Source organism: Procambarus clarkii, chromosome 58 (genome assembly GCF_040958095.1).
Source record: "Procambarus clarkii isolate CNS0578487 chromosome 58, FALCON_Pclarkii_2.0, whole genome shotgun sequence".
NCBI lineage: Eukaryota > Metazoa > Arthropoda > Malacostraca > Decapoda > Cambaridae > Procambarus > Procambarus clarkii.
This window is the reverse complement of record NC_091207.1, coordinates 9,874,919-9,899,721: the sequence shown is the minus strand read 5'-3', so window position 1 is coordinate 9,899,721 and position 24,803 is coordinate 9,874,919. Positions and strand designations below refer to the sequence as shown.

Genomic DNA, 24,803 nt, shown 5'->3' with positions numbered 1-24,803 from the left:
GTATGTTTGTACTTTTACCTAAATAAAGTATTATAATTATTATTATTATTTTTATTATTTTAGTATTATTATAACGGATTATAACCCACGGAGCCGCCTACCCATTGAAGATGTAAATACCCAAACTCTGATGAACTTTAACACCGCCGTCGTCACCACCACCACCACCACCGCCGCCACCACCACCATATTGATGGATTTAAAGATAGAGCTAGTACATACAGTGCCTAAAGCCACTATTACTCAAAGCGTTTCGGGCAGGAAAAACACTAATGACTAAAACTTAATGCTAATCGAGATTAAAGTATAAAATGTGTTGAGAAAATATAAAAATAAAAAAGGGGGAACATGGCAGAAAAACAGCAAATACACAATTAGGCCAACAAACAACATTGTTTAAAATAACAGACATGGGTTGACATTATAGGGGGGTAAGGTAGGTTACATGGAGTTAATTAGGTAGCACTTAGTTTTAATCTTAAACTGGTTGAGAGAGGTACAGTCTTAACATGGTTGGGAAGGTCATTCCACATTCTGGGTCCCTTGATTTGTAGAGCATTTCTGGTTAGGTTAAGGTGCACTCTTGAAATGTCATTATGATGGCGACGATGCCAATAATGTTGTTGATAATATGATGATGATGATTGGAGTGGAGTGGACTTACTCGGTGTAGCTGGCGGGAGTTGATGAGCGGTCCCTGGGTGACGGCGGGGTCGAGGCCGCTGCCCATCTTCAGCTGCTGGTCCATGGCCTGCGCCAGGCGGGACACGAAGTCGTCGTGGATACTCTCGTGCACGAAGATACGGTTGGCTGTGACGCATGTCTGTACACGCCAGGGGTATATGACACCATGTTAGCAGGTCATGACTTGTCTATCGTTCACCAGGCTACACAACACGTGTACATACACATATAGCTAACTCGGTACACTTTTAAAAGTAAATATAGTAAGCAAAATGTCGGAACTGAATCAATACATTAAAATTAAAGGGTGGTGGAGCTAAGAGCCAAGCTTGTCATTGCAAGCACATCTAAATGAGAACATCAGGGTGAGTAAACACAATTTTTGCTGATGATGCAAAAAATATGAGGTTTAAAACAGGATGACAGTAGGAGGCTATAAGATGACTTAGACAGACTGAAGGAATGGTCCAACAAATGGCTACTAAAGTTCAACCCTAGTAAATGCAAGGTCATGTAACTAGACGGTGCAAACAGGAGGCCAGACACTGGATACCGAATGGGAAATGAAGTACTTCATGAAACGAACAGAGAGAAAGATCTAGGCGTTGATATCACACCAAACCTGTCTCCCGAAGCCCACATAAAAAGAATTACATCAGCGGCATACGCGAGGCTGGCTAACATCAGAACTGCCTTCAGGAACCTGTATAAGGAATCACTCAGAACCTTGTATACCACATATGTAAGACCAATCCTGGAGTATGCGGCTCCTGCATGGAGCCCGTACCTTGTCAAGCACAAGACGAAGCTGGAAAAAGTCCAAAGGTATGCCACTAGACTAGTCCCAGAACTAAGAGGCATGAGTTACGAGGAAAGGCTGCGGGAAATGCACCTTACGACACTGGAAGATAGAAAAGGGGGAAACATGATCACTACCTACAAAATTCTCAGAGGAATTGACAGGGTAGATAAGGATAAACTGTTCAACACTGGTGGTACGCGAACAAGGGGACACAGGTGGAAACTGAGTACCCACATGAGCCACAGGGACGTTAGAAAGAACTTTTTCAGTGTCAGAGTAGTTAACAGATGGAATGCATTAGACAGTGATGTGGTGGAGGCTGACTCCATACAGAGGTTCAAATGTAGATATGATAGAGCCCAATAGGCTCAGGAATCTGTACTATAGAAATAACAGGACACATGAGAGCAGAGAAGGTTACCAGAGAGCCAGGAAGGAATACGTCAGGGTGAGAAGAGAGGCAGAAGGGCAATATGAAAACGACATAGCAAGCAAGGCCAAGACCCAACCCAAATTGCTTCACAGTCACATCAGGAGAAGACATCAGTGAAGGAACAGGTAATGAAACTGAGGATAGGGGCAGACAGATTCACTATAAACGACAAGGAAGTGTGCGAGGAACTCGATATGAAATTCCAGGAGGTCTTCACATTGGAGCAAGGACAAGTTCCAGAGATAATAGAAGGAACAATTAACCAGGCACCACTAGAAGAATTTGAGATTACCAGTGGAGATGTAAGGAAGCTTTTGCTAGAGTTGAATGGGACCAAGGCTCTAGGCCAGGATGGAGTGGAGAAGGCCGAGGCAGAATAGTGACACTGTGGTGATGCCTAATGCCTCTGTTCACCCAGCAGTAAGTAGGTACTCAGGAGTTAGTCAGCTTGTTGTGAGGCTGCATCCTGGGGGGGGGGGTCAGTAACTAGACCATGTGGGGGGGGGGGGTGGAGGGACCTCTATTTAAGCCAAAGGTGTATGAATACACTCAGGCTTCCTGTCCCCCGACACAATATATTATAATGCTAATAATATGGAGAAAAGAGAGAGGAGAGGAGGACGGGAGGAGACAGTACCTGTCCGGTGTTGCGGAACTTGGCGGCCATGACGCCAGTGACGGCGGCCTCCAGCTCGGCCGACGGGAACACTATGAACGGCGCGTCGCCCCCCAGCTCCAGCGACACTCTCTTCACCGTGGCCCCACACCGGGAGTACAGCCACTGTGGGGACATGAGGGTACATGAGGGTACAGTCACTGTGGGTACATGAGGGTACAGCCACTGTGGGTACATGAGGGTACAGTCACTGTGGGTACATGAGGGTACAGTCACTGTGGGTACATGAGGGTACATCCACTGTGGGTACATGAGGGTACATCCACTGTGGGTACATGAGGGTACAGTTACTATGGCCCCACACCGGGAGTACAGCCACTGTGGGCACATGAGGGTACAGTCACTGTGGGTACATGAGGGTACAGTCACTGTGGGTACATGAGGGTACAGTCACTGTGGGTACATGAGGGTACAGTCACTGTGGGTACATGAGGGTACAGTCACTGTGGGTACATGAGGGTACAGTCACTGTGGGTACATGAGGGTACAGTCACTGTGGGTACATGAGGGTACAGTCACTGTGGGTACATGAGGGTACAGTTACTGTGGGTACATGAGGGTACAGTTACTATGGCCCCACACCGGGAGTACAGCCACTGTGGGTACATGAGGGTACAGTCACTGTGGGTACATGAGGGTACATCCACTGTGGGTACATGAGGGTACAGTTACTATGGCCCCACACCGGGAGTACAGCCACTGTGGGCACATGAGGGTACAGTTACTGTGGGTACATGAGGGTACAGTTACTGTGGGTACATGAGGGTACAGTCACTGTGGGTACATGAGGGTACAGTCACTGTGGGTACATGAGGGTACAGTCACTGTGGGTACATGAGGGTACATCCACTGTGGGTACATGAGGGTACATCCACTGTGGGTACATGAGGGTACAGTTACTATGGCCCGACACCGGGAGTACAGCCACTGTGGGTACATGAGGGTACATCCACTGTGGGTACACGAGGGTACATCCACTGTGGGTACATGAGGGTACAGTTACTATGGCCCCACACCGGGAGTACAGCCACTGTGGGTACATGAGGGTACATCCACTGTGGGTATATGATGGTACAGTTACTATGGCCCAACACCGGGAGTACAGCCACTGTGGGTACAGTTACTGTGGGTACATGAGGGTACAGTTACTGTGGGTACATGAGGGTACAGTTACTATGGCCCCACACCGGGAGTACAGCCACTGTGGGTACATGAGGGTACAGTTACTGTGGGTACATGAGGGTACAGTTACTGTGGGTACATGAGGGTACATCCACTGTGGGTACACGAGGGTACAGCCACTGTGGGTACATGAGGGTACAGTTACTATGGCCCCACACCGGGAGTACAGCCACTGTGGGTACATGTGGGTACATGAGGGTACAGTTGCTGTGGGTACATGAGGGTACAGTTGCTGTGGGTACATGAGGGTACAATTACTGTGGGTACATGAGGGTACAGCCACTGTGGGTACATGAGGGTACAGCCACTGTGGGTACATGAGGGTACATCCACTGTGGCCCCGCACCGGGAGTACAGCCACTGTGGGTACATGAGGGTACACGAGGGTACAGCCACTGTGGGTACACGAGGGTACAGCCACTGTGGGTACACGAGGGTGCAGCCACTGTGGGTACACGAGGGTGCAGCCACTGTGGGTACACGAGGGTGCAGCCACTGTGGGTACACGAGGGTGCAGCCACTGTGGGTACACGAGGGTGCAGCCACTGTGGGTACACGAGGGTGCAGCCACTGTGGGTACACGAGGGTGCAGCCACTGTGGGTACACGAGGGTACAGCCACTGTGGGTACACGAGGGTACAGCCACTGTGGGTACACGAGGGTACAGCCACTGTGGGTACACGAGGGTACAGCCACTGTGGGTACACGAGGGTACAGCCACTGTGGGTACACGAGGGTACAGCCACTGTGGGTACACGAGGGTACAGCCACTGTGGGTACACGAGGGTACAGCCACTGTGGGTACACGAGGGTACAGCCACTGTGGGTACACGAGGGTACAGCCACTGTGGGTACACGAGGGTACAGCCACTGTGGGTACACGAGGGTACAGCCACTGTGGGTACACGAGGGTACAGCCACTGTGGGTACACGAGGGTACAGCCACTGTGGGTACACGAGGGTACAGCCACTGTGGGTACACGAGGGTACAGCCACTGTGGGTACACGAGGGTACAGCCACTGTGGGTACACGAGGGTACAGCCACTGTGGGTACACGAGGGTACAGCCACTGTGGGTACACGAGGGTACAGCCACTGTGGGTACACGAGGGTACAGCCACTGTGGGTACATGAGGGTACAGCCACTGTGGCCCCGCACCGGGAGTACAGCCACTGTGGGTACATGAGGGTACAGTTACTGTGGGTACATGAGGGTACAGTTACTGTGGGTACATGAGGGTACAGCCACTGTGGGTACATGAGGGTACAGCCACTGTGTGTACATGAGGGTACAGCCACTGTGGGTACGTGAGGGTACAGTCACTGTGGGTACATGAGGGTACAGTTACTGTGGGTACATGAGGGTACAGCCACTGTGGGTACATGAGGGTACAGCCACTGTGGGTACATGAGGGTACAGCCACTGTGGGTACATGAGGGTACAGCCACTGTGGGTACATGAGGGTACAGCCACTGTGGGTACACGAGGGTACAGTTACTATGGGTACATGAGGGTACAGTCACTGTGGCCCCACACCGGGAGTACAGCCACTGTGGGTACATGAGGGTACAGTTACTGTGGGTACATGAGGGTACAGTTACTGTGGGTACATGAGGGTACAGTTACTGTGGCCCCACACCGGGAGTACAGTCACTGTGGGTACACGAGGGTACAGTCACTGTGGTTACACGAGGGTACAGTCACTGTGGGTACACGAGGGTACAGTCACTGTGGGTACACGAGGGTACAGTCACTGTGGGTACACGAGGGTACAGTCACTGTGGGTACACGAGGGTACAGTCACTGTGGGTACATGAGGGTACAGTTACTGTGGATACATGAGGGTACAGTTACTGAGGATACATGAGGGTACAGTTACTGTGGATACATGAGGGTACAGTTACTGTGGATACATGAGGGTACAGTTACTGTGGGTACATGAGGGTACAGTTACTGTGGGTACATGAGGGTACAGTTACTGTGGCCCCACACCGGGAGTACAGTCACTGTGGGTACACGAGGGTACAGTCACTGTGGGTACACGAGGGTACAGTCACTGTGGGTACACGAGGGTACAGCCACTGTGGGTACACGAGGGTACAGCCACTGTGGGTACACGAGGGTACAGCCACTGTGGGTACATTCACGGTGGTACACGAGGGTACATTCACTGGGTACACGAGGGTACAGTCACTGTGGACACACATGGGTACATGCACTGTGGGTACAGTCACTGTGGGTACACGAGGGTACAGTCACTGAGGGTACACGAGGGTACAGTCACTGTGGGTACACGAGGTAATATATTGTGAAGTGTGGTACACTTGAGACAGACATAATGTGTGGTACACTTGACAGAGACAGAGGGAGAGGGAGGTACACAGGCAACACTTGACAGAGACAGAGGGAGAGGGAGGTACACAGCCAAAACTTGACAGAGGGAGAGGGAGGTACACAGGCAACACTTGACAGAGACAGAGACAGAGGGAGAGGGAGGTACACAGCCAACATTACCTGTCCCACAACAGTGGAGCCGGTGAAGGAGAGGATCTTGACGTCTGGGGAGGTGCAGAGGGCGGCACCTAGCTCCTGGACCCGGCCTCGCGAGCACGGCACCACGTTCACCACTCCGTCAGGCACACCCACCTCCTGGCACACCTGCACACCACACATGACACACATGAACAATGTCACCCAATCTCACTCTTATAATCAGAGTTAATCACACTTCTCAATACAGCTGTACTGAGGACAATACACCTGTATACTTTATTATATCTTGCAGAGAAATAATACAGACCTGCCTGGTGCCCCGAGGCCCGCCTGGTGCCCGTGTAACACCGTAAAGGTGTTTGGTTTAGTTTTATTTAATACATACATAGAGATACACGAGTCAGAGACAAGAATCTGAGAGGGGCCAGTTTGTCGGCCTGAAACTCACACCTCTAAGCGTTAATGACCCCAAGTGACCTGAGGTCAGATCATGCAAATTTCACCTTCCTTCTGCTAATCTGATAATTGGCCTTCAAACATGCTGACGTTTAAGGAGTGACTTGGTAGAGTGCCTGAGGCTATCTACTTGTGGGCGGAGTTAGCTACTAGGTTTCCCAATATATACTGAGGGAGATGGAAGATAGACAGAGATAGAAGAGGAGACCAGTCAGCAGAACACCGCTGCCACCATTGTAACGGGGGGGGGGGGGGGAAATAGCCCTCTCTTATCCATTATTCCACCCCCCCCCCAGTTAACTAACGAGGCCGGGGGAAACAGCTCTGTCTAGTCCGTTATCCCGTCCTCAGTTAGCTAACTATTCTAGAGCACCCCCCAGAGTTCCTACGGCAACCTCTCTCGTTCAACACCTTGTAACCTAGGTATTTGACTATCTAGGTTCTTCGCGGCAGGGGATCGTATTCCAGGGACCTGCCCGAAACGCTATGCGTACTAGTGGCTGTACAAGAATGTAACAACTCTTGTATATATCTCAAAAAAAAAAAAAAAAAAAAAAAAAAAAAAAAAAGTAATTAGTGAGGGTTTGGGGGTGAGAGAGGTAGAGAGGTGGGAGGAGCGAGGAGGGTCGTCAGTTGAAAGTGAGAATTTGGAGAGGGGTGGAGGGAGATGAGTAGATAGGTAGAAGTAGAAGAGTAGATAGTAGAAGAAGAAATGCTGCCACCATCCATCCATTTGTTCGTACCTACAAGACAAGGAATGGAACTTGTCTGTATCACAATATTCTCAAGGATGTTATCACGAGGTCATTATTAGTATGTTCCATCTGTATCATGTACTCATTAAAATCATGAAACCAGTAACCACAGAGGCTTTCTCATCTCGACTCAAAAACTCTAGGGAACAAAGTTAAAGACAATTTCAACAATAAATTCATCAATTATATTTCACATACTAAGTATCATAATTTAAGCAATTCAACTTAATGTTCAAGATAAATATGCAAAGTGAGTCATCATCCAAGAATTCGAGAACCCTACAACTTGACTGCCCCTGATCATCACACAACACTTGTAAACTCGACCAAGTCACCTTTCATGCTCAACTCACCAAGTGTCTGCCTATAGCTGGATTGAGAGGGAGGGGGGGGGGGGGGGGGGGAGTCTGCAGTTGTCAGGCAGCATCACCCCCCGTCCGGCGACAGCCTATCTCGACGGCTGGCCTCTGCTCTGCTGGCTGGTCTCCTATCTCTGTCTATCCTCCATCTCCCTCAGTATATATTGGGAAACCTAGTAGCAAACTCCGCCCACAAGTAGATAGCCTCAGGCACTCTACCAAGCCACTCCTTAAACGTCGGTATGTTTGAAGGCCAATTATCAGATTAGCAGAAGGAAGGTGAAATTTGCATGATCTGACCTCGGGTCACTTGGGGTCATTAACGCTTAGAGGTGCGAGTTTCAGGCCGACAAACTGGCACCTCTCAGATCCTTGTCTCTGACTCGTGTATCTCTATGTATGTATTAAATAAAACTAAACCAAACACCTTTACGGTGTTACACCAGTGGTTTACCTTAGCGAAGGCGAGAGCGACGAGGGGCGTGTCCTCTGCCGGCTTGATGACGCAGGTGCAGCCGGCGGCCAGGGCGGCCGACACCTTCCTGGCCAGCATGGCGATGGGGAAGTTCCACTGTGGGGAGGAGGGGCACGGGTTAGTGACCTTGTTGATGGAGCACGATGGAGCACGGGGTTAGTGACCTTGTTGACAGAGTGCGGGGTTAGTGACCTTGTTGACGGAGCACAGGGTTAGTGACCTTGTTGACGGAGCACGGGGTTAGTGACCTTGTTGACGGAGCACGGGGTTAGTGACCTTGTTGACAGAGCACGGGGTTAGTGACCTTGTTGACAGAGCACGGGGTTAGTGACCTTGTTGACAGAGCACGGGGTTAGTGACCTTGTTGACAGAGCACGGGGTTAGTGACCTTGTTGACAGAGCACGGGGTTAGAACGAAGTGTTTGCCAGTCCTAAACAGTGGACTCCAATCCGTGTTTCTCCCCTCTGGAATTATGTCGGAAATTCCGACACAAAATATTAATTTTTAGCATACCAAGCAAACGCAATCATGTTAGGCAAATAATAACACTAACCATAACATAGCTTAGTTAACCAAACAAAGAAATAAGGATGGAAATCTTGCTATGTCACCTAATTTCTATTTACCTATAAAATTTATATCCAATAATCTTTAAACAGCTAGTCTGGGCACTAGGAACAGTAAAAAAGTGTTACCCATGACTGGATATAATTAAAACGTAAATAAAACCAGTCTACTTCCGCAAGTCGATAAAGACAGATTTAGAACCGTGCTAGTGGACACATCCCTAGCCCGGAGAAGGCGAGGAGATGCCATTATTAACTCAACCTTATCCCAGTGAACATGTTTGCACGAGTTTTATCAAAACTTCCAGCGAACCATAATGTTGTGGCACAACAGTCACATGTAATTGACACAGACTTCGCTAGCCATAAGAAAGTGTTCTTATCCGGTTGACAGATTAGCAATTTTGGACAGAATATAAATTAGTTAATCTTTTAGGGACAGCTGGAGGAGGTGGCAGCAGTGGCTGGGGGTGGTGGCCATTGGTGGTGGCTGTGGGTGGCAGTTGTGGCTGGGGGTGGTGGAGGCGCCTGGAAGGATGGCCCAGGACCCCAGTTGGCTCTGGAGACCTTGTAGCTTTTGCTCAAGGCAGTCTACTGTGTTGACAGCCTAACTGCTTACAGTAGGTTCAAGCTTAAAATAATCTCAGACATCCGGCGCCCAACGTGGGACTATAGTTGGGAGTCAAATTGTTAGTAAGTAATTATGAAAAGGAAGGCACCAAACCGGAAAGGTTATGTAGCACCATCAAATGTGCGGGATAATCAGAGGGCGCTAAATATCACCAAGGATGCCAATACGAGAACAGAAATGCACAAGGCGAACGATATCAAAAGTATCCGAGTCACCGAGAATACTATCGAGAGACAAGCGACCGCGGGGGACGGTCGGAAAACAAGACACACGCTCGTCCCGGAAGTCAGGACACTCAACAAGGATATGCATGACCGTAAGAGGGACAATGCAATTAGGACAATAAGGAGCAGGTCGGCGCTCCATCAAGTGACCATGGGTTAAGCGAGTATGGCCAATACTCAACCTCGCCAGAGCCATTTCCCCATCGCCGGTTACAGTGGCAGGAGGACGGCCACGAGGACACACAACCTTTAAGAGAACGTAGTTTGTTACCAGTAACAGACAACCAACAAGCCTGCTAACGGGTAAGGATGGAGGAATGGATAACTGGGTAAAATTCGAAATGAATGCCTTTACGAGAGATGGGACAAGAGCGGACAGGTTCCCTGGCGGCAGCATCCGCACGCTCATTTAAAGAGACACCAATATGGCTGGGAACGCAACAAAACTCAACCGACTTAAATTTACTGTTAACAAGAAACAGCCAATGCTGGATCTCGACAACCACAGGATGAACCGGATTAAAAGACCCGAGAGCCATGAGGGCACTACGAGAGTCAACAATAACTACAAAGGAAGATTGACAACGAGAAAGCAGGAGATGAAGAGCATAGAGAATAGGATAAAGCTCTGCTGTGAAGATGCTAGTCTCCGGAGGTAAGCGACACATATAAGTGTGATCAGGAAAAAACAACAGAGTAGCCAACACCGTCCGCAGACTTAGACCCATCAGTGAAGACGGAAACGGAGTGCAAGTGAGAAGAAAAGTGCTCAAGGAAAAGGCGTTTTAGAACCGTAGGAGGGTAAAAGCTTTAGTGATGTGGGTCAAGGATGTAAAAAAAACTGCGGAAGGGGGACTCTCCATGGGGGCAAAGAAGGAACAACACGGGGAGATATATTAGAAATACGAACGGAAAGAGAATCCTGTAAGCGAGATAACCGGACAGAAAGAGTGAGGTGGTGAAGAGGAACAGGAACCGCAGGAGGGGTAAAAGTTAAAGCATGACAGGCGAAAGGAAGGATGTTGCAAGGATCGTGAAAGATAGCGAAGACAGTAGCGATCACGGCGGTCCTGGAGAGACAGGAAGCCAGTGTATACATACAAGCTGAGGACGGGAGTCGAACGAAAGGCACCAGAACTGAGGCGCAATCCAGTATGGTGCAAAGCATCAAGACGGCAAAGAGTAGAAGGAGAAGCAGACGAGAAAGCAGGGCAACCATAAATGAGCTTAGACAAGACGAGAGAGGAATGTAAAGCAAGGAGACTGCGCCTAACTGCCCCCAAAGAAGCATGGGACAATACCCGAAGGAGGGCAAGGACCTTAGAGCACTCAACACGGAGGTAAGAGATATGGGGAAACCAAGACAAATGAGTGTCAAAGAATAACCCCAAAAGCTTCACGGAATCTTTGTACTCATGAGGATGACCATAAAGTGACAAAGAGGGACAAAGAATGACCCGTTTCCGAGTAAGTCATGGCACAAGTCTTAGTAGAAGAGAACTTGAAGCCATGATCGGTGGCTCAAGACGACACGGCATCAATCGCAAGCTGAAGCCGGCATTGAAGGAGAGGCGAATCATCACCATGACAGCAAAGGGTAAGATCATCGACATAGAGAGCGGAGAAGACGCCTGAAGGAAGAGAGGAAAGAAGACCATTGAGGGCAACCAGAAAAAGAGTAGTGCTCAGAACATTACCTTTGGGCACACCTTCATATTGCTGAAAAGAGGCAGAGAGAGCGGTACCAAGCCTCACCCGAAATAGAGGAAGCTGCGGAGAAAGAGAGGGAGATGACCATGAAGGCCAAAAGAATGAAGCTGGGATAGAATATGATAACGCCAAGTGGTGTCATAAGCCTTTTCCAGGCCAAAAAGGGCGGCAACAACGGAGGTCTTTGCAGCAAAAGCAGTACGAATACAGACCAAGTTCACCAGAACATCTGTTGTGCTGTGGCACTTGCAGAAACCAAATTGAGAAGGGGAGAGGAGGTGATGGTGTTCCAGGAACCACATCAGACGAACGTTAAACATACGTTCAAAGAGTTTGCAGACACAACTTGTGAGGGCAATAGGGCGAAAGTCCTTAGGGGATGTTCCCCGAGACCCTGGTTTGTGAACAGGGAGGACAACGGCATCGAGCCAGTCCTCAGGGAATGACGACGACTCCCAGGTCCGATTATACAGACTCAGTAAATACCGAGACGTGCATGGAGGGAGATGGCAAAGCATCTCATAATGAATGCCATCGGAGCCCACTGCCGTAGAACCGCAGAGGGCCAGGGCAGAACGAAGTTCAGAGAGAGAGAAAGGATCGTTATAGGGAAGTCGAAGATGAGTGTAGAAATCTAAAGGACGTGATTCAAGGACAGGTTTACGAAGAAGGAAAGATTGGGGAAGATGAAGACCAGAGCTAACAGAAGAAAAGTGGGAACCTAATTCGGTAGCGACCTGCAACGGGTCCGCCACAAGAGTACCACGGAGGTGAAGGACCGGTGAAACATCGGAAATGAACTTACCCGCTATCTTGCGGATACACTTCCAGATCTGTGGCAGAGGAGTTTCTGACATAATGGTGGAGACATAAGATGCCCAACATTCACGTTTAGCCGTAAGGATAGCTCTACAGGCCACTGCATTTGCTTTCCGAAAGAAAAGTATCGGCCTTCTGCCGATGGCGTTGTCTCTTCCAGGCTGCACGCTTATAGCGGACAGCCCGAGCACAGTCTGCATTCCACCAGGGAACGCACTTCCGTGGACCCGGAGAGGAAGAGCAAGGAATAGAGCGGAGGGCAGCATCGAAAACAGTGTCATGAAAAAGGAGGAGAGAACGAGGGAGAGGTCAGAGAGAGCAGCACTGAGGGTAAATAGGTTCCAGTCTGCTTTAGCAAACTGCCACCTAGGGAAGGAAAGGGGAGGGCGAAAAGAGAAAAAGGTAACAAGGATGGGGAAATGGTCACTGCCATGGAGGTCATCAAGAACCTGCCATGTGAAATCTAAGTAAAGAGAAGACGAGCAAAGAGAAAGATCGAGACAGGAAAGGGTGCGAGTCCGAGAGTCCAAATGAGTGGGCTCACCAGAATTCAGAAGAGACAGGGAAGAAGAGAGGATAAATGGCTCAAGAAAGCGACCTCGGGTGTTCGTCAGAACATCACCCCAAAGGGAATGACGACAATTGAAATCACCCAGCAGGAGCACAGGCTCCGGCAAGGAGTCCAGTAGGCGTTTCAGATCAGGAAGAGAACGTGTTCCATGTATCTCGGGGGGAGATACATGGAACAAACCGTGTACCATTTCCCCACAAAGATACGAGCAGCAGAACAATGGAGAGACGAAGGAAAAAGTAAGGGGACAAAGGGAACATCAGAGCGAATCAAGAGAGCAGAAGAAATAGGAGCCCCAACAACAGCTGGGGGGAGAGAGAAAGGAATAGCCACGAAAGCGACCAGGACGAGCACCAAGCATTGGCTCCTGAAGACAGACACAAAGGGGCAAAAACCGCCAAATCAGACGTTGGAGTTTGAGGAAATTGGCGTAATAACCTCGAACGTTCCATTGAAGAATAGATATCGACGAGAAGAGAAAGGACAACAACAGAGAACAAGGAAGAAACAAAGGAGAAAGAGCAACACAGCACGTTAAAGAAGATCATGGTCGGGATCAGCAAAGTCAGGGTTAGGGGGCCATGGGTAAACTGAGCAAAGACGGAGGGAAAGAAGCGAGAGAACAGATCAGAGGTGGGCGAGTGGGGTCCAGAGGAGGAAGAGGAGGAGACAACGAAGAGGAGCAGTCAAGGACAGCAGCAGGACAAGTAGAAAGAGGGGAGCGCACCTCAGCAAGGGCAGCAACCGAGAGGGAATCGGGGGTCAAAGAAACCTCCATAGCAGGAACAGGGGGTGCAACCACTGAAACGGGAGGGGAAGGAGCAATCGAGTCAGTAATAGGGGCCAGGGAAGAAAGTGAAACCTTACCCGCCGGGGAGGAGGAAGGAGAGGAGCCAGGCTTACGCTCCTGACTTAGAGACCAGTATCCCAGCAACTACGTACCAGGTAACGGATTCCAGCGTCTCAACAGGAGAAGCTGAACGAGAGCACACACGACGGCCATTAGGAGAGCGATGGACACCAGCCCGCACCAACAGGCGGCGGGAAGAATCAATAGATGGAGGAGAAGGATGGGAAGGAGGATCGGAGGGAGACCAGGAAGAAGACACAGGAGACAGGACAGACCGGGTAGAAAGAAGGGGAACCCCAGACAGAGGACCAGGAGGGGGACCATTTGGGACAGAACTCAGAGGAACAGAGGAGGGGGCAGTGGGTGTATCAGGGTCCAAAGCCCGGAAACGGTTGCGAGTCTGAGGAAGGTGGGAAGGACGAAGAGAGGAAGAGCGCAACACGCGAGCATAAGAGACGTTAGCATAAGGCGGGAGCCGGCGAACTTGGCGCCTCGCCTCAGGAAAAGATAAACGCTCCCAGTGTTCCCGATATGGGCCTCATTGCAGTTGAGGCAGCAAACCTGGGGAGAAGTGCACTCCGACTAAGAGTGACCTTCGCCCCCCCTCACAAAGGACAGAGAGAGACAGGCCCAAAGCAGCGAAGGGCACCATGCCCAAACTTCCAGCACTTGTTACAGAACCTAGGAGAAGGAATGTACTCCTGGACAGAGCACCTGGCACCAGCAAGAATGACCGAGGGTAGAAGGGTCGTACCATCGAAGGTGATCTTCACAACACGAAAGGGTTGACGACGACGACCACGAGGGGGACGAGTAAACGTGTCCACCTGGAGGACACAATGGCCCTGGGCATCGAGGATATGCCGAATATCATCGTGGCAGTCCTGCAGATTCCGAACACCGGTCGCAACATGGGACGGGAGGAGAATAGTGCCAACAATGGCATTTAACTGAGCGTTCTTTGAGATCCGAACAGGGGTCTCGCCAAGGCAGGATAAGGCAGCCAAGTGGGAAGCTACATCCTGAGAAGGAGCAGCAACGACACGTATATCGAGACGGGTGGGGTTGAGGGTGACAGAGGCATCCACGGAATCAACAAGATGTCGATGGAGGGAGAAATCGTCAGGAGGCGCAGAATCAAGAGGGAGGAGATCAAAGTATTTGGCCCACGAAGCGAGACCAAACAAGGCTTGATAGGCATCAGAACGGGAAGGAATCGAGCGAGTGCGGCCGTGTCGAGGGCGGCGTTGAGAACCCCCAGAGAGAGAGAGAGAGAGAGAGAGAGAGAGAGAGAGAGAGAGAGAGAGAGAGAGGGGTTAAAAGGCGCAGTAGTTACAACTAGAGTTGACGAGGGGACGTCAATCACTGGGGGCTTGGTGCTCGACCCAACCACAGAGGAGGGAGGGGAGCCAAGAGGAGTAGTCAGAGGAGGAGCAAGGTCGGGGCCCAATGCAGCAGAGGCTACAGAGCCCGGTCTTCCAACACGGACCGACTCGGGGGCTTGGTCGCCCACCCCACGAGCCTGAGAAGGTAAAGGAGGAACAGAACACAACATAGGTACGAAAAAGAAACATTCATCCACGAATGTGCCCCCACACCCACCATGGAGCCACAATTAGAGGCAGGACACCCAACAAGAATCTATCGTCGATCATGCCGGGGCCTCCTAGGGGTGCGTCGTGAGTATACGCCCCACAAACGCCACCTTAAGAACCGTCAGTCCGTCGAGATCAGGCTCAGTGATGAAAGGAGGATTGTCAATAAAAGGTTCCCCCTCGCTCTCGACGTTGGGTACTACAGTTCTACAACGTTGGGTACTACAATTCTACGGGTGCAAGGGTATGCCTCCCCAAGCACCTGGGCGTCAAAACAGAAGTCCAAAGGAATAACCAAAACAAGCAAAAGGTCAGCAGGAAACGACAAGCAGATAGGAGAAGAGGGGCGAGAAAAACGAAACAGAAGGAAAAGGAAAAGTTGTTCAGCACAATTTGAGAGGACAGCAGCAGGAGCACAAGGTTACAAAAGGACAGGACTGACCCAAGGAGCATCACCCTCCGGCAATCGCCCACTAAGCCCCCCCTCACGGCATCAACGAGCTGATCGGGGAGGGGGGAGTCAAATGGTTATCTGTAAATTGTATAAATTTATTCCCAATATTTATTACCAAGATTCATATGCCCTTGCGTTTCCACGATTATCGAGTTCTTTCCTTCCTGGGAGTTCAGTAATTTAGACACGTTCAGATGGTCAGGGAGGTGGTGGCAGTCGTGTATACAGTAAGCATTTATTCATTAATTTTAAATCAATAATCCGTTCATCTGTTGGTTCCCCTTCGTTCAATATTTCAGTATTGAAACCCTCGGGTAGGTCAGTGAGGGTCACATTGATCTGCAAGCAGTGTTGAGCTGGCCGGGGTATTGAGTGCAAGGTAAGGGCAGAGTAGATAAGGTTATTACAAGTGCTTGACCCGCCCAGTGCTTGACCCGCCCAGTGCTTGACCCGCCCAGTGCTTGACCCGCCCAGTGCTGTAGACTGAAGAACACTGGTGCATGATCAAAACTCAATGATAAACTGAAATAAGTGTAAACATAAATGAGTAGAGAACCCACCACCGGTGTAGAGAACCCACCACCGGTGTAGAGAACCCACCACCGGTGTAGGGAACCCACCACCGGTGTAGGGAACCCACCACCGGTGTAGGGAACCCACCACCGGTGTAGGGAACCCACCACCGGTGTAGGGAACCCACCACCGGTGTAGGGAACCCACCACCGGTGTAGGGAACCCACCACCGGTGTAGGGAACCCACCACCGGTGTAGGGAACCCACCACCGGTGTAGGGAACCCACCACCGGTGTAGGGAACCCACCACCGGTGTAGGGAACCCACCACCGGTCTAGAGAACCCACCACCGGTCTAGAGAACCCACCACCGGTCTAGAGAACCCACCACCGGTCTAGAGAACCCACCACCGGTCTAGAGAACCCACCACCGGTCTAGAGAACCCACCACCGGTCTAGAGAACCCACCACCGGTCTAGAGAACGTACCGGTGTGATGAGGGCGGCCACCCCCACTGGCTGACGGATGGTAACCATGCGCTTGGAGGGGACGCTGCTGGGGATGGTCTCCCCGTACTGGCGCCGCGCCTCCTCCGCGAACCACTCGAAGAAGGAGGCGGAGAAGCCCACCTCGCCGGCCGCCTCAGCCCTGGGCTTACCCTGTGGCGGGAACACGGACAACATCTGGTCATTACGGCAACGGTAGACATTAACTGAAGGTCTCTCAAGTAACTCCAAGAAAAGGAAAGGATAAAATTAATGTAATATTGGTATATCCATTCCTAAAGCAGAGTAAACAAATAAACAATAATTAATGAAGTATACAATTGTATACACATTATATATTTATGGTGAGGCTCCAAGCCTAGTCATAACTGGCACAGTAGATGTCCAAGATAAATGGTCTAGTACATTACCTACAACACAATGTGATAAATGTTGTATTAAGTTACCTAGAGAAAGTATAACAATAAGTGAGGACAACGCACATTCTCCCTGGTGAGAGTGGTGGCGATGGCGTCCTTGCTGGCCAGCAGACCATCCCGGACCTTGAGGAGCAGCGTCGCCCGCTCCTTCACCGTGGTCAGGCGCCACCTGCTGTACGCCTTGCTCGCCGCCTCTGTCACACACACACACACACACCATCACTAAACTCTCCCATTGTCGCCACTGATTGATTGATGAACCTTAAGCCACCCAGAGGTGGCACGGGCATGACTAGCACGTAAGTGGTTAATATTTACAGTGAATATACTGTATGTAATATATGCATTGTATGTACTAGCTCTATCTATATATCAATCCATTAATGTAACATCACTTGTATGTATATACCTTACCTGAATAAACATCTGAATCTGAATCTGAATATGATCTTTGTCTGGGAAATGGTGTTCATGTTTTATCATGTTACCCTTCATTTGATTACATTTATTTTCATAGTAGTTTTTTTCTTAGAAATCAGGGAGGACAAGAAGTCCACAAGGGCCGTGACGAGGATTCGAACCTACGTCCGAGAGCATCCCAGACACTACCTTAATCGACTGAGCTACGACATGGTCAAAAGAATTGCAACCAGAAATTCTACGTGGATCCTGCAGCCTCTCCGAGACACATACCAGAATTTTACATAATTCCAGGAATTGTGAAAAATCCTGGTTTGTGTCTCGGAGAGGCTGCAAGATCCAAGTAAATTCAGTAGAATTTCTGGTTACAAAGATTTTGACAATGTCGTAGCTCAGTCGATTAAGGCAGCGTCTGGGATGCTCTCGGACGTAGGTTCGAATCCTCGTCACGACCCTTGTGGATTTGTTCATTTGATGCATCACGCTATTGTGATTTCTGTGTATAGGAGGAGAACCACATTTATTCAGCTGGAATTCTATCCTGTGACCCCTGCATGTCCTGTGTTTCTTCTCATAGTCATGGTTTTAATCGAGTCATTTGAGTATCCCTTTTGTGAGTCGTCGGTTGTTAGTCCTTTGGTTGTGACTTGTATAGTCAGTAAGGGACAGTCAGTGTTAAACAGCCTTAGAGTTTTGTGAAGTGAGTGTTCATTAAGGTTGATGCGAGCCATGTTATCGAGGTCAGTCTCCAAGTTTATGTTCTCATATTTCCTTACTGGCGGTATTATAGTGTCTGTGTGACCTTACCGGCGGTATTATAGTGTCTGTGTGACCTTACCGGCGGTATTATAGTGTCTGTGTGACCTTACCGGCGGTATTATAGTGTCTGTGACCTTACCGGCGGTATTATAGTGTCTGTGTGACCTTACCGGCGGTATTATAGTGTCTGTGTGACCTTACCGGCGGTATTATAGTGTCTGTGTGACCTTACCGGCGATATTATAGTGTCTGTGTGACCTTACCGGCGATATTATAGTGTCTGTGTGACCTTACCGGCGGTATTATAGTGTCTGTGTGACCTTACTGGCGATATTATAGTGTCTGTGTGACCTTACTGGCGATATTATAGTGTCTGTGTGACCTTACCGGCGATATTATAGTGTCTGTGTGACCTTACCGGCGATATTATAGTGTCTGTGTGACCTTACCGGCGATATTATAGTGTCTGTGTGACCTTACCGGCGATATTATAGTGTCTGTGTGACCTTACCGGCGATATTATAGTGTCTGTGTGACCTTACCGGCGGTATTATAGTGTCTGTGTGACCTTACCGGCGGTATTATAGTGTCTGTGTGACCTTACTGGCAGTATTATAGTGTCTGTGTGACCTTACCGGCGGTATTATAGTGTCTGTGTGACCTTACCGGCGATATTATAGTGTCTGTGTGACCTTATCGGCGGTATTATAGTGTCTGTGTGACCTTACCGGCGGTATTTGTGTGTCTGTATGACCTTACCGGCAGTATTTGTGTGTCTGTATGACCTTACCGGCGGTATTATAGTGTCTGTGTGACCTTACCGGCGGTATTATAGTGTCTGTGTGACCTTACCGGCGGTATTATAGTGTCTGTGTGACCTTACCGGCGGTATTATAGTCTCTGTGTGACCTTACCGGCGGTATTATAGTCTCTGTGTGACCTTACCGGCGGATATTATAGTCTCTGTGTGACCTTACCGGCGGTATTATAGTCTCTGTGTGACCTTACCGGCGGTATTATAGTCTCTGTGTGACCTTACCGGCGGTATTATAGTCTCTGTGTGACCTTACCGGCGGTATTATAGTCTCTGTGTGACCTTACCGGCGGTATTATAGTCTCTGTGTGACCTTACCGGCGGTATTATAGTCTCTGTGTGACCTTACCGGCGGTATTATAGTCTCTGTGTGACCTTACCGGCGGTATTATAGTCTCTGTGTGACCTTACCGGCGGTATTATAGTCTCTGTGTGACCTTACCGGCGGTATTATAGTCTCTGTGTGACCTTACCGGCGGTATTATAGTCTCTGTGTGACCTTACCGGCGGTATTATAGTCTGTGTGACCTTACCGGCGGTATTATAGTCTGTGTGACCTTACCGGCGACATTAGTCTCTGTGTGACCTTACCGGCGACATTAGTCTCTGTGTGACCTTACCGGCGACATTAGTCTCTGTGTGACCTTACCGGCGACATTAGTCTCTGTGTGACCTTACCGGCGACATTAGTCTCTGTGTGACCTTACCGGCGACATTAGTCTCTGTGTGACCTTACCGGCGACATTAGTCTCTGTGTGACCTTACCGGCGACATTAGTCTCTGTGTGACCTTACCGGCGACATTAGTCTCTGTGTGACCTTACCGGCGACATTAGTCTCTGTGTGACCTTACCGGCGACATTAGTCTCTGTGTGACCTTACCGGCGACATTAGTCTCTGTGTGACCTTACCGGCGACATTAGTCTCTGTGTGACCTTACCGGCGACATTAGTCTCTGTGTGACCTTACCGGCGACATTAGTCTCTGTGTGACCTTACCGGCGACATTAGTCTCTGTGTGACCTTACCGGCGACATTAGTCTCTGTGTGACCTTACCGGCGACATTAGTCTCTGTGTGACCTTACCGGCGACATTAGTCTCTGTGTGACCTTACCGGCGACATTAGTCTCTGTGTGACCTTACCGGCGACATTAGTCTCTGTGTGACCTTACCGGCGACATTAGTCTCTGTGTGACCTTACCGGCGACATTAGTCTCTGTGTGACCTTACCGGCGACATTAGTCTCTGTGTGACCTTACCGGCGACATTAGTCTCTGTGTGACCTTACCGGCGACATTAGTCTCTGTGTGACCTTACCGGCGACATTAGTCTCTGTGTGACCTTACCGGCGACATTAGTCTCTGTGTGACCTTACCGGCGACATTAGTCTGTGTGTGACCTTACCGGCGACATTAGTCTCTGTGTGACCTTACCGGCGACATTAGTCTCTGTGTGACCTTACCGGCGACATTAGTCTCTGTGTGACCTTACCGGCGACATTAGTCTCTGTGTGACCTTACCGGCGACATTAGTCTCTGTGTGACCTTACCGGCGACATTAGTCTCTGTGTGACCTTACCGGCGACATTAGTCTCTGTGTGACCTTACCGGCGACATTAGTCTCTGTGTGACCTTACCGGCGACATTAGTCTCTGTGTGACCTTACCGGCGACATTAGTCTCTGTGTGACCTTACCGGCGACATTAATCTCTGTGTGACCTTACCGGCAGCGTCTGTGTGACCTTACCGGCGGCGTCTGTGTGTGTGTGTGTGTGTGTGTGTGTGTGTGTGTGTGTGTGTGTGTGTGTGTGTGACCTTACCAGCTGCGTCTGTGTGTGTGTGTGTGTGTGTGTGACCTTACCAGCTGCGTCTGTGTGTGTGTGTGACCTTACCAGCTGCGTCTGTGTGTGTGTGTGACCTTACCAGCTGCGTCTGTGTGTGTGTGTGACCTTACCAGCTGCGTCTGTGTGTGTGTGACCTTACCAGCTGCGTCTGTGTGTGTGTGACCTTACCAGCTGCGTCTGTGTGTGTGTGACCTTACCAGCTGCGTCTGTGTGTGTGTGACCTTACCGGCGGCGTCTGTGTGTGTGTGACCTTACCAGCTGCGTCTGTGTGTGTGTGTGACCTTACCAGCTGCGTCTGTGTGTGTGTGTGACCTTACCAGCTGCGTCTGTGTGTGTGTGTGACCTTACCAGCTGCGTCTGTGTGTGTGTGTGACCTTACCAGCTGCGTCTGTGTGTGTGTGTGTGTGACCTTACCAGCTGCGTCTGTGTGTGTGTGTGTGACCTTACCAGCTGCGTCTGTGTGTGTGTGTGTGACCTTACCAGCTGCGTCTGTGTGTGTGACCTTACCAGCTGCGTCTGTGTGTGTGACCTTACCAGCTGCGTCTGTGTGTGTGTGTGACCTTACCAGCTGCGTCTGTGTGTGTGTGTGACCTTACCAGCTGCGTCTGTGTGTGTGTGTGACCTTACCAGCTGCGTCTGTGTGTGTGTGTGACCTTACCAGCTGCGTCTGTGTGTGTGTGTGTGACCTTACCAGCTGCGTCTGTGTGTGTGTGTGTGACCTTACCAGCTGCGTCTGTGTGTGTGTGTGTGTGACCTTACCAGCTGCGTCTGTGTGTGTGTGTGTGACCTTACCAGCTGCGTCTGTGTGTGTGTGTGTGTGACCTTACCAGCTGCGTCTGTGTGTGTGTGTGTGTGACCTTACCAGCTGCGTCTGTGTGTGTGTGTGTGTGTGACCTTACCAGCTGCGTCTGTGTGTGTGTGACCTTACCAGCTGCGTCTGTGTGTGTGTGTGACCTTACCAGCTGCGTCTGTGTGTGTGTGACCTTACCAGCTGCGTCTGTGTGTGTGTGACCTTACCAGCTGCGTCTGTGTGTGTGTGACCTTACCAGCTGCGTCTGTGTGTGTGTGACCTTACCAGCTGCGTCTGTGTGTGTGTGACCTTACCGGCGGCGTCTGTGTGTGTGTGACCTTACCAGCTGCGTCTGTGTGTGTGTGTGACCTTACCAGCTGCGTCTGTGTGTGTGTGTGACCTTACCAGCTGCGTCTGTGTGTGTGTGTGACCTTACCAGCTGCGTCTGTGTGTGTGTGTGACCTTACCAGCTGCGTCTGTGTGTGTGTGACCTTACCAGCTGCGTCTGTGTGTGTGTGTGACCTTACCAGCTGCGTCTGTGTGTGTGTGTGACCTTACCAGCTGCGTCTGTGTGTGTGTGTGACCTTACCAGCTGCGTCTGTGTGTGTGTGTGTGACCTTACCAGCTGCGTCTGTGTGTGTGACCTTACCAGCTGCGTCTGTGTGTGTGACCTTACCAGCTGCGTCTGTGTGTGTGACCTTACCAGCTGCGTCTGTGTGTGTGACCTTACCAGCTGCGTCTGTGTGTGTGACCTTACCAGCTGCGTCTGTGTGTGTGACCTTACCAGCTGCGTCTGTGTGTGTGTGTGACCTTACCAGCTGCGTCTGTGTGTGTGTGTGACCTTACCAGCTGCGTCTGTGTGTGTGTGTGACCTTACCAGCTGCGTCTGTGTGTGTGTGTGACCTTACCAGCTGCGTCTGTGTGTGTGTGTGTGTGTGTGTGTGACCTTACCGGCGGCGTCTGTGTGTGTGTGTGTGTGTGTGTGTGTGACCTTACCGGCGGCGTCTGTATGAGAGTTTACTAGTGGTACATGTATGTGTGTGTGTGTGTGACCTTTCCAGCCAGAACAAGGTGTGCGAGGTCTTACCGATAGCTTCGTGGAGGTCGTCGACGGTACAGTCGGCGACGCTGGCTATTGTCTGGCCCGTGGCCGGGTCGTGGACGGGGAAGGTGCCGCCCCGTCCCGCCCTCCACGACCCTCCGATGTATGCCTCCCTCACTATCACCTCAGACGACGTCATGGCTCCTCTCTGTAATAACACAGGTTTACTGCACTATGCGACTCTCAGTCACCATCCACGGTCCTCAATCATCATCCATGCTCCAGTCACCATCCATGGTCCACAGTGACCAATAATGGTCCACAGTCACCATCCATGGGCCACAGTGACCAATAATGGTCCACAGTCACCATCCATGGTCCACAGTGACCAATAATGGTCCACAGTCACCATCCATGGGCCACAGTCACCATCCATGGGCCTCAGTGACCAATAATGGGCCACAGTCACCATCCATGGCCCACAGTGACCAATAATGGTCCACAGTCACCATCCATGGTCCACAGTGACCAATAATGGTCCACAGTCACCATCCATGGTCCACAGTCACCATCCATGGTCTACAGTGACCAATAATGGTCCACAGTGACCATCCATGGTCCACAGTGACCAATAATGGGCCACAGTCACCATCCATGGTCCACAGTGACCAATAATGGTCCACAGTCACCATCCATGGTCCACAGTGACCAATAATGGGCCACAGTCACCACCCATGGGCCACAGTGACCAATAATGGTCCACAGTCACCATCCATGGTCCCCAGTGACCAATAATGGTCCACAGTCACCATCCATGGTCCACAGTGACCAATAATGGGCCACAGTCACCATCCATGGTACCCAGTGACCAATAATGGTCCACAGTGACCAATAATGGGCCACAGTGACCAATAATGGGCCACAGTCACCATCCATGGGCCACAGTCACCATCCATGGGCCTCAGTGACCAATAATGGTCCACAGTCACCATCCATGGTCCACAGTCACCATCCATGGGCCACAGTGACCAATAATGGTCCACAGTCACCATCCATGGGCCACAGTCACCATCCATGGGCCACAGTCACCATCCATGGGCCACAGTGACCAATAATGGTCCACAGTCACCACCCATGGGCCACAGTCACCATCCATGGGCCACAGTGACCAATAATGGTCCACAGTCACCATCCATGGGCCACAGTCACCACCCATGGGCCACAGTCACCATCCATGGGCCACAGTGACCAATAATGGTCCACAGTCACCATCCATGGGCCACAGTCACCACCCATGGGCCACAGTGACCAATAATGGTCCACAGTCACCATCCATGGGCCACAGTCACCACCCATGGGCCACAGTGACCAATAATGGTCCACAGTCACCATCCATGGGCCACAGTCACCATCCATGGGCCAGTACTTCATAAAAAGCCGTTACAAAAGTTGGAACAACAGGCAGGAGTTAAAGGTAAGGTGCTCCAGGGGATAAGGAAGTATGTAAGCAACAGGAAACAGCGAGTAACTCAGGCCTCTGTACATGAACACGTCGTGTTTCTGATATATGTAAACGACCTTCTGGAGGGTATAGACTCATTCCTCTCAATGTTTGCTGATGATGCAAAGGTTATGAGAAGAATCAAGACGGATGAAGATAAACAGAGACTACAGGATGACCTGGACAAACTGGAGGAACGGTGTAGAAAATGGTTACTAACGTTTAACTCAGGAAAGTGTAAGGTGATGAAATTAGGCGACGGGAGCAGGAGGCTGAACACAAGGTACCATCTGGGAGGTGAAATCCTGCAAGAGTCAAATAGAGAGAAAGATCTGGGGGTTGATATCACACCGAACCTGTCCCCAGAGGCCCACATCAAAAGAATATCATCAGCGGCATATGCTAGGTTGGCCAACATAAGAACTGCCTTTAGAAACTTTTGTAAGGAATCTTTCAGAACC

General features: G+C 50.4%; 1 protein-coding gene across 6 annotated transcripts in view; it reads right to left on the bottom strand.

Annotated features, from left to right (window-relative positions):
- LOC123767979 (succinate-semialdehyde dehydrogenase, mitochondrial) overlaps nucleotides 1–24,803 on the bottom strand; it is a 29,186-nt gene that overhangs the window by 2,758 nt on the left and 1,625 nt on the right. For all 6 annotated transcript variants that reach the window (XM_069306530.1, XM_069306531.1, XM_069306532.1 and 3 more), the window contains 7 exons: nucleotides 22,887–23,049; nucleotides 17,238–17,368; nucleotides 16,738–16,908; nucleotides 8,296–8,412; nucleotides 6,293–6,436; nucleotides 2,557–2,700; nucleotides 665–823 (listed from right to left, as the gene is read on the bottom strand). In XM_069306530.1, coding sequence (XP_069162631.1) covers nucleotides 665–823; nucleotides 2,557–2,700; nucleotides 6,293–6,436; nucleotides 8,296–8,412; nucleotides 16,738–16,908; nucleotides 17,238–17,368; nucleotides 22,887–23,040 — 1,020 coding nt within the window. In that variant the 5' untranslated portion in view covers nucleotides 23,041–23,049. The remainder of the gene's footprint in view (nucleotides 1–664; nucleotides 824–2,556; nucleotides 2,701–6,292; nucleotides 6,437–8,295; nucleotides 8,413–16,737; nucleotides 16,909–17,237; nucleotides 17,369–22,886; nucleotides 23,050–24,803) is intronic.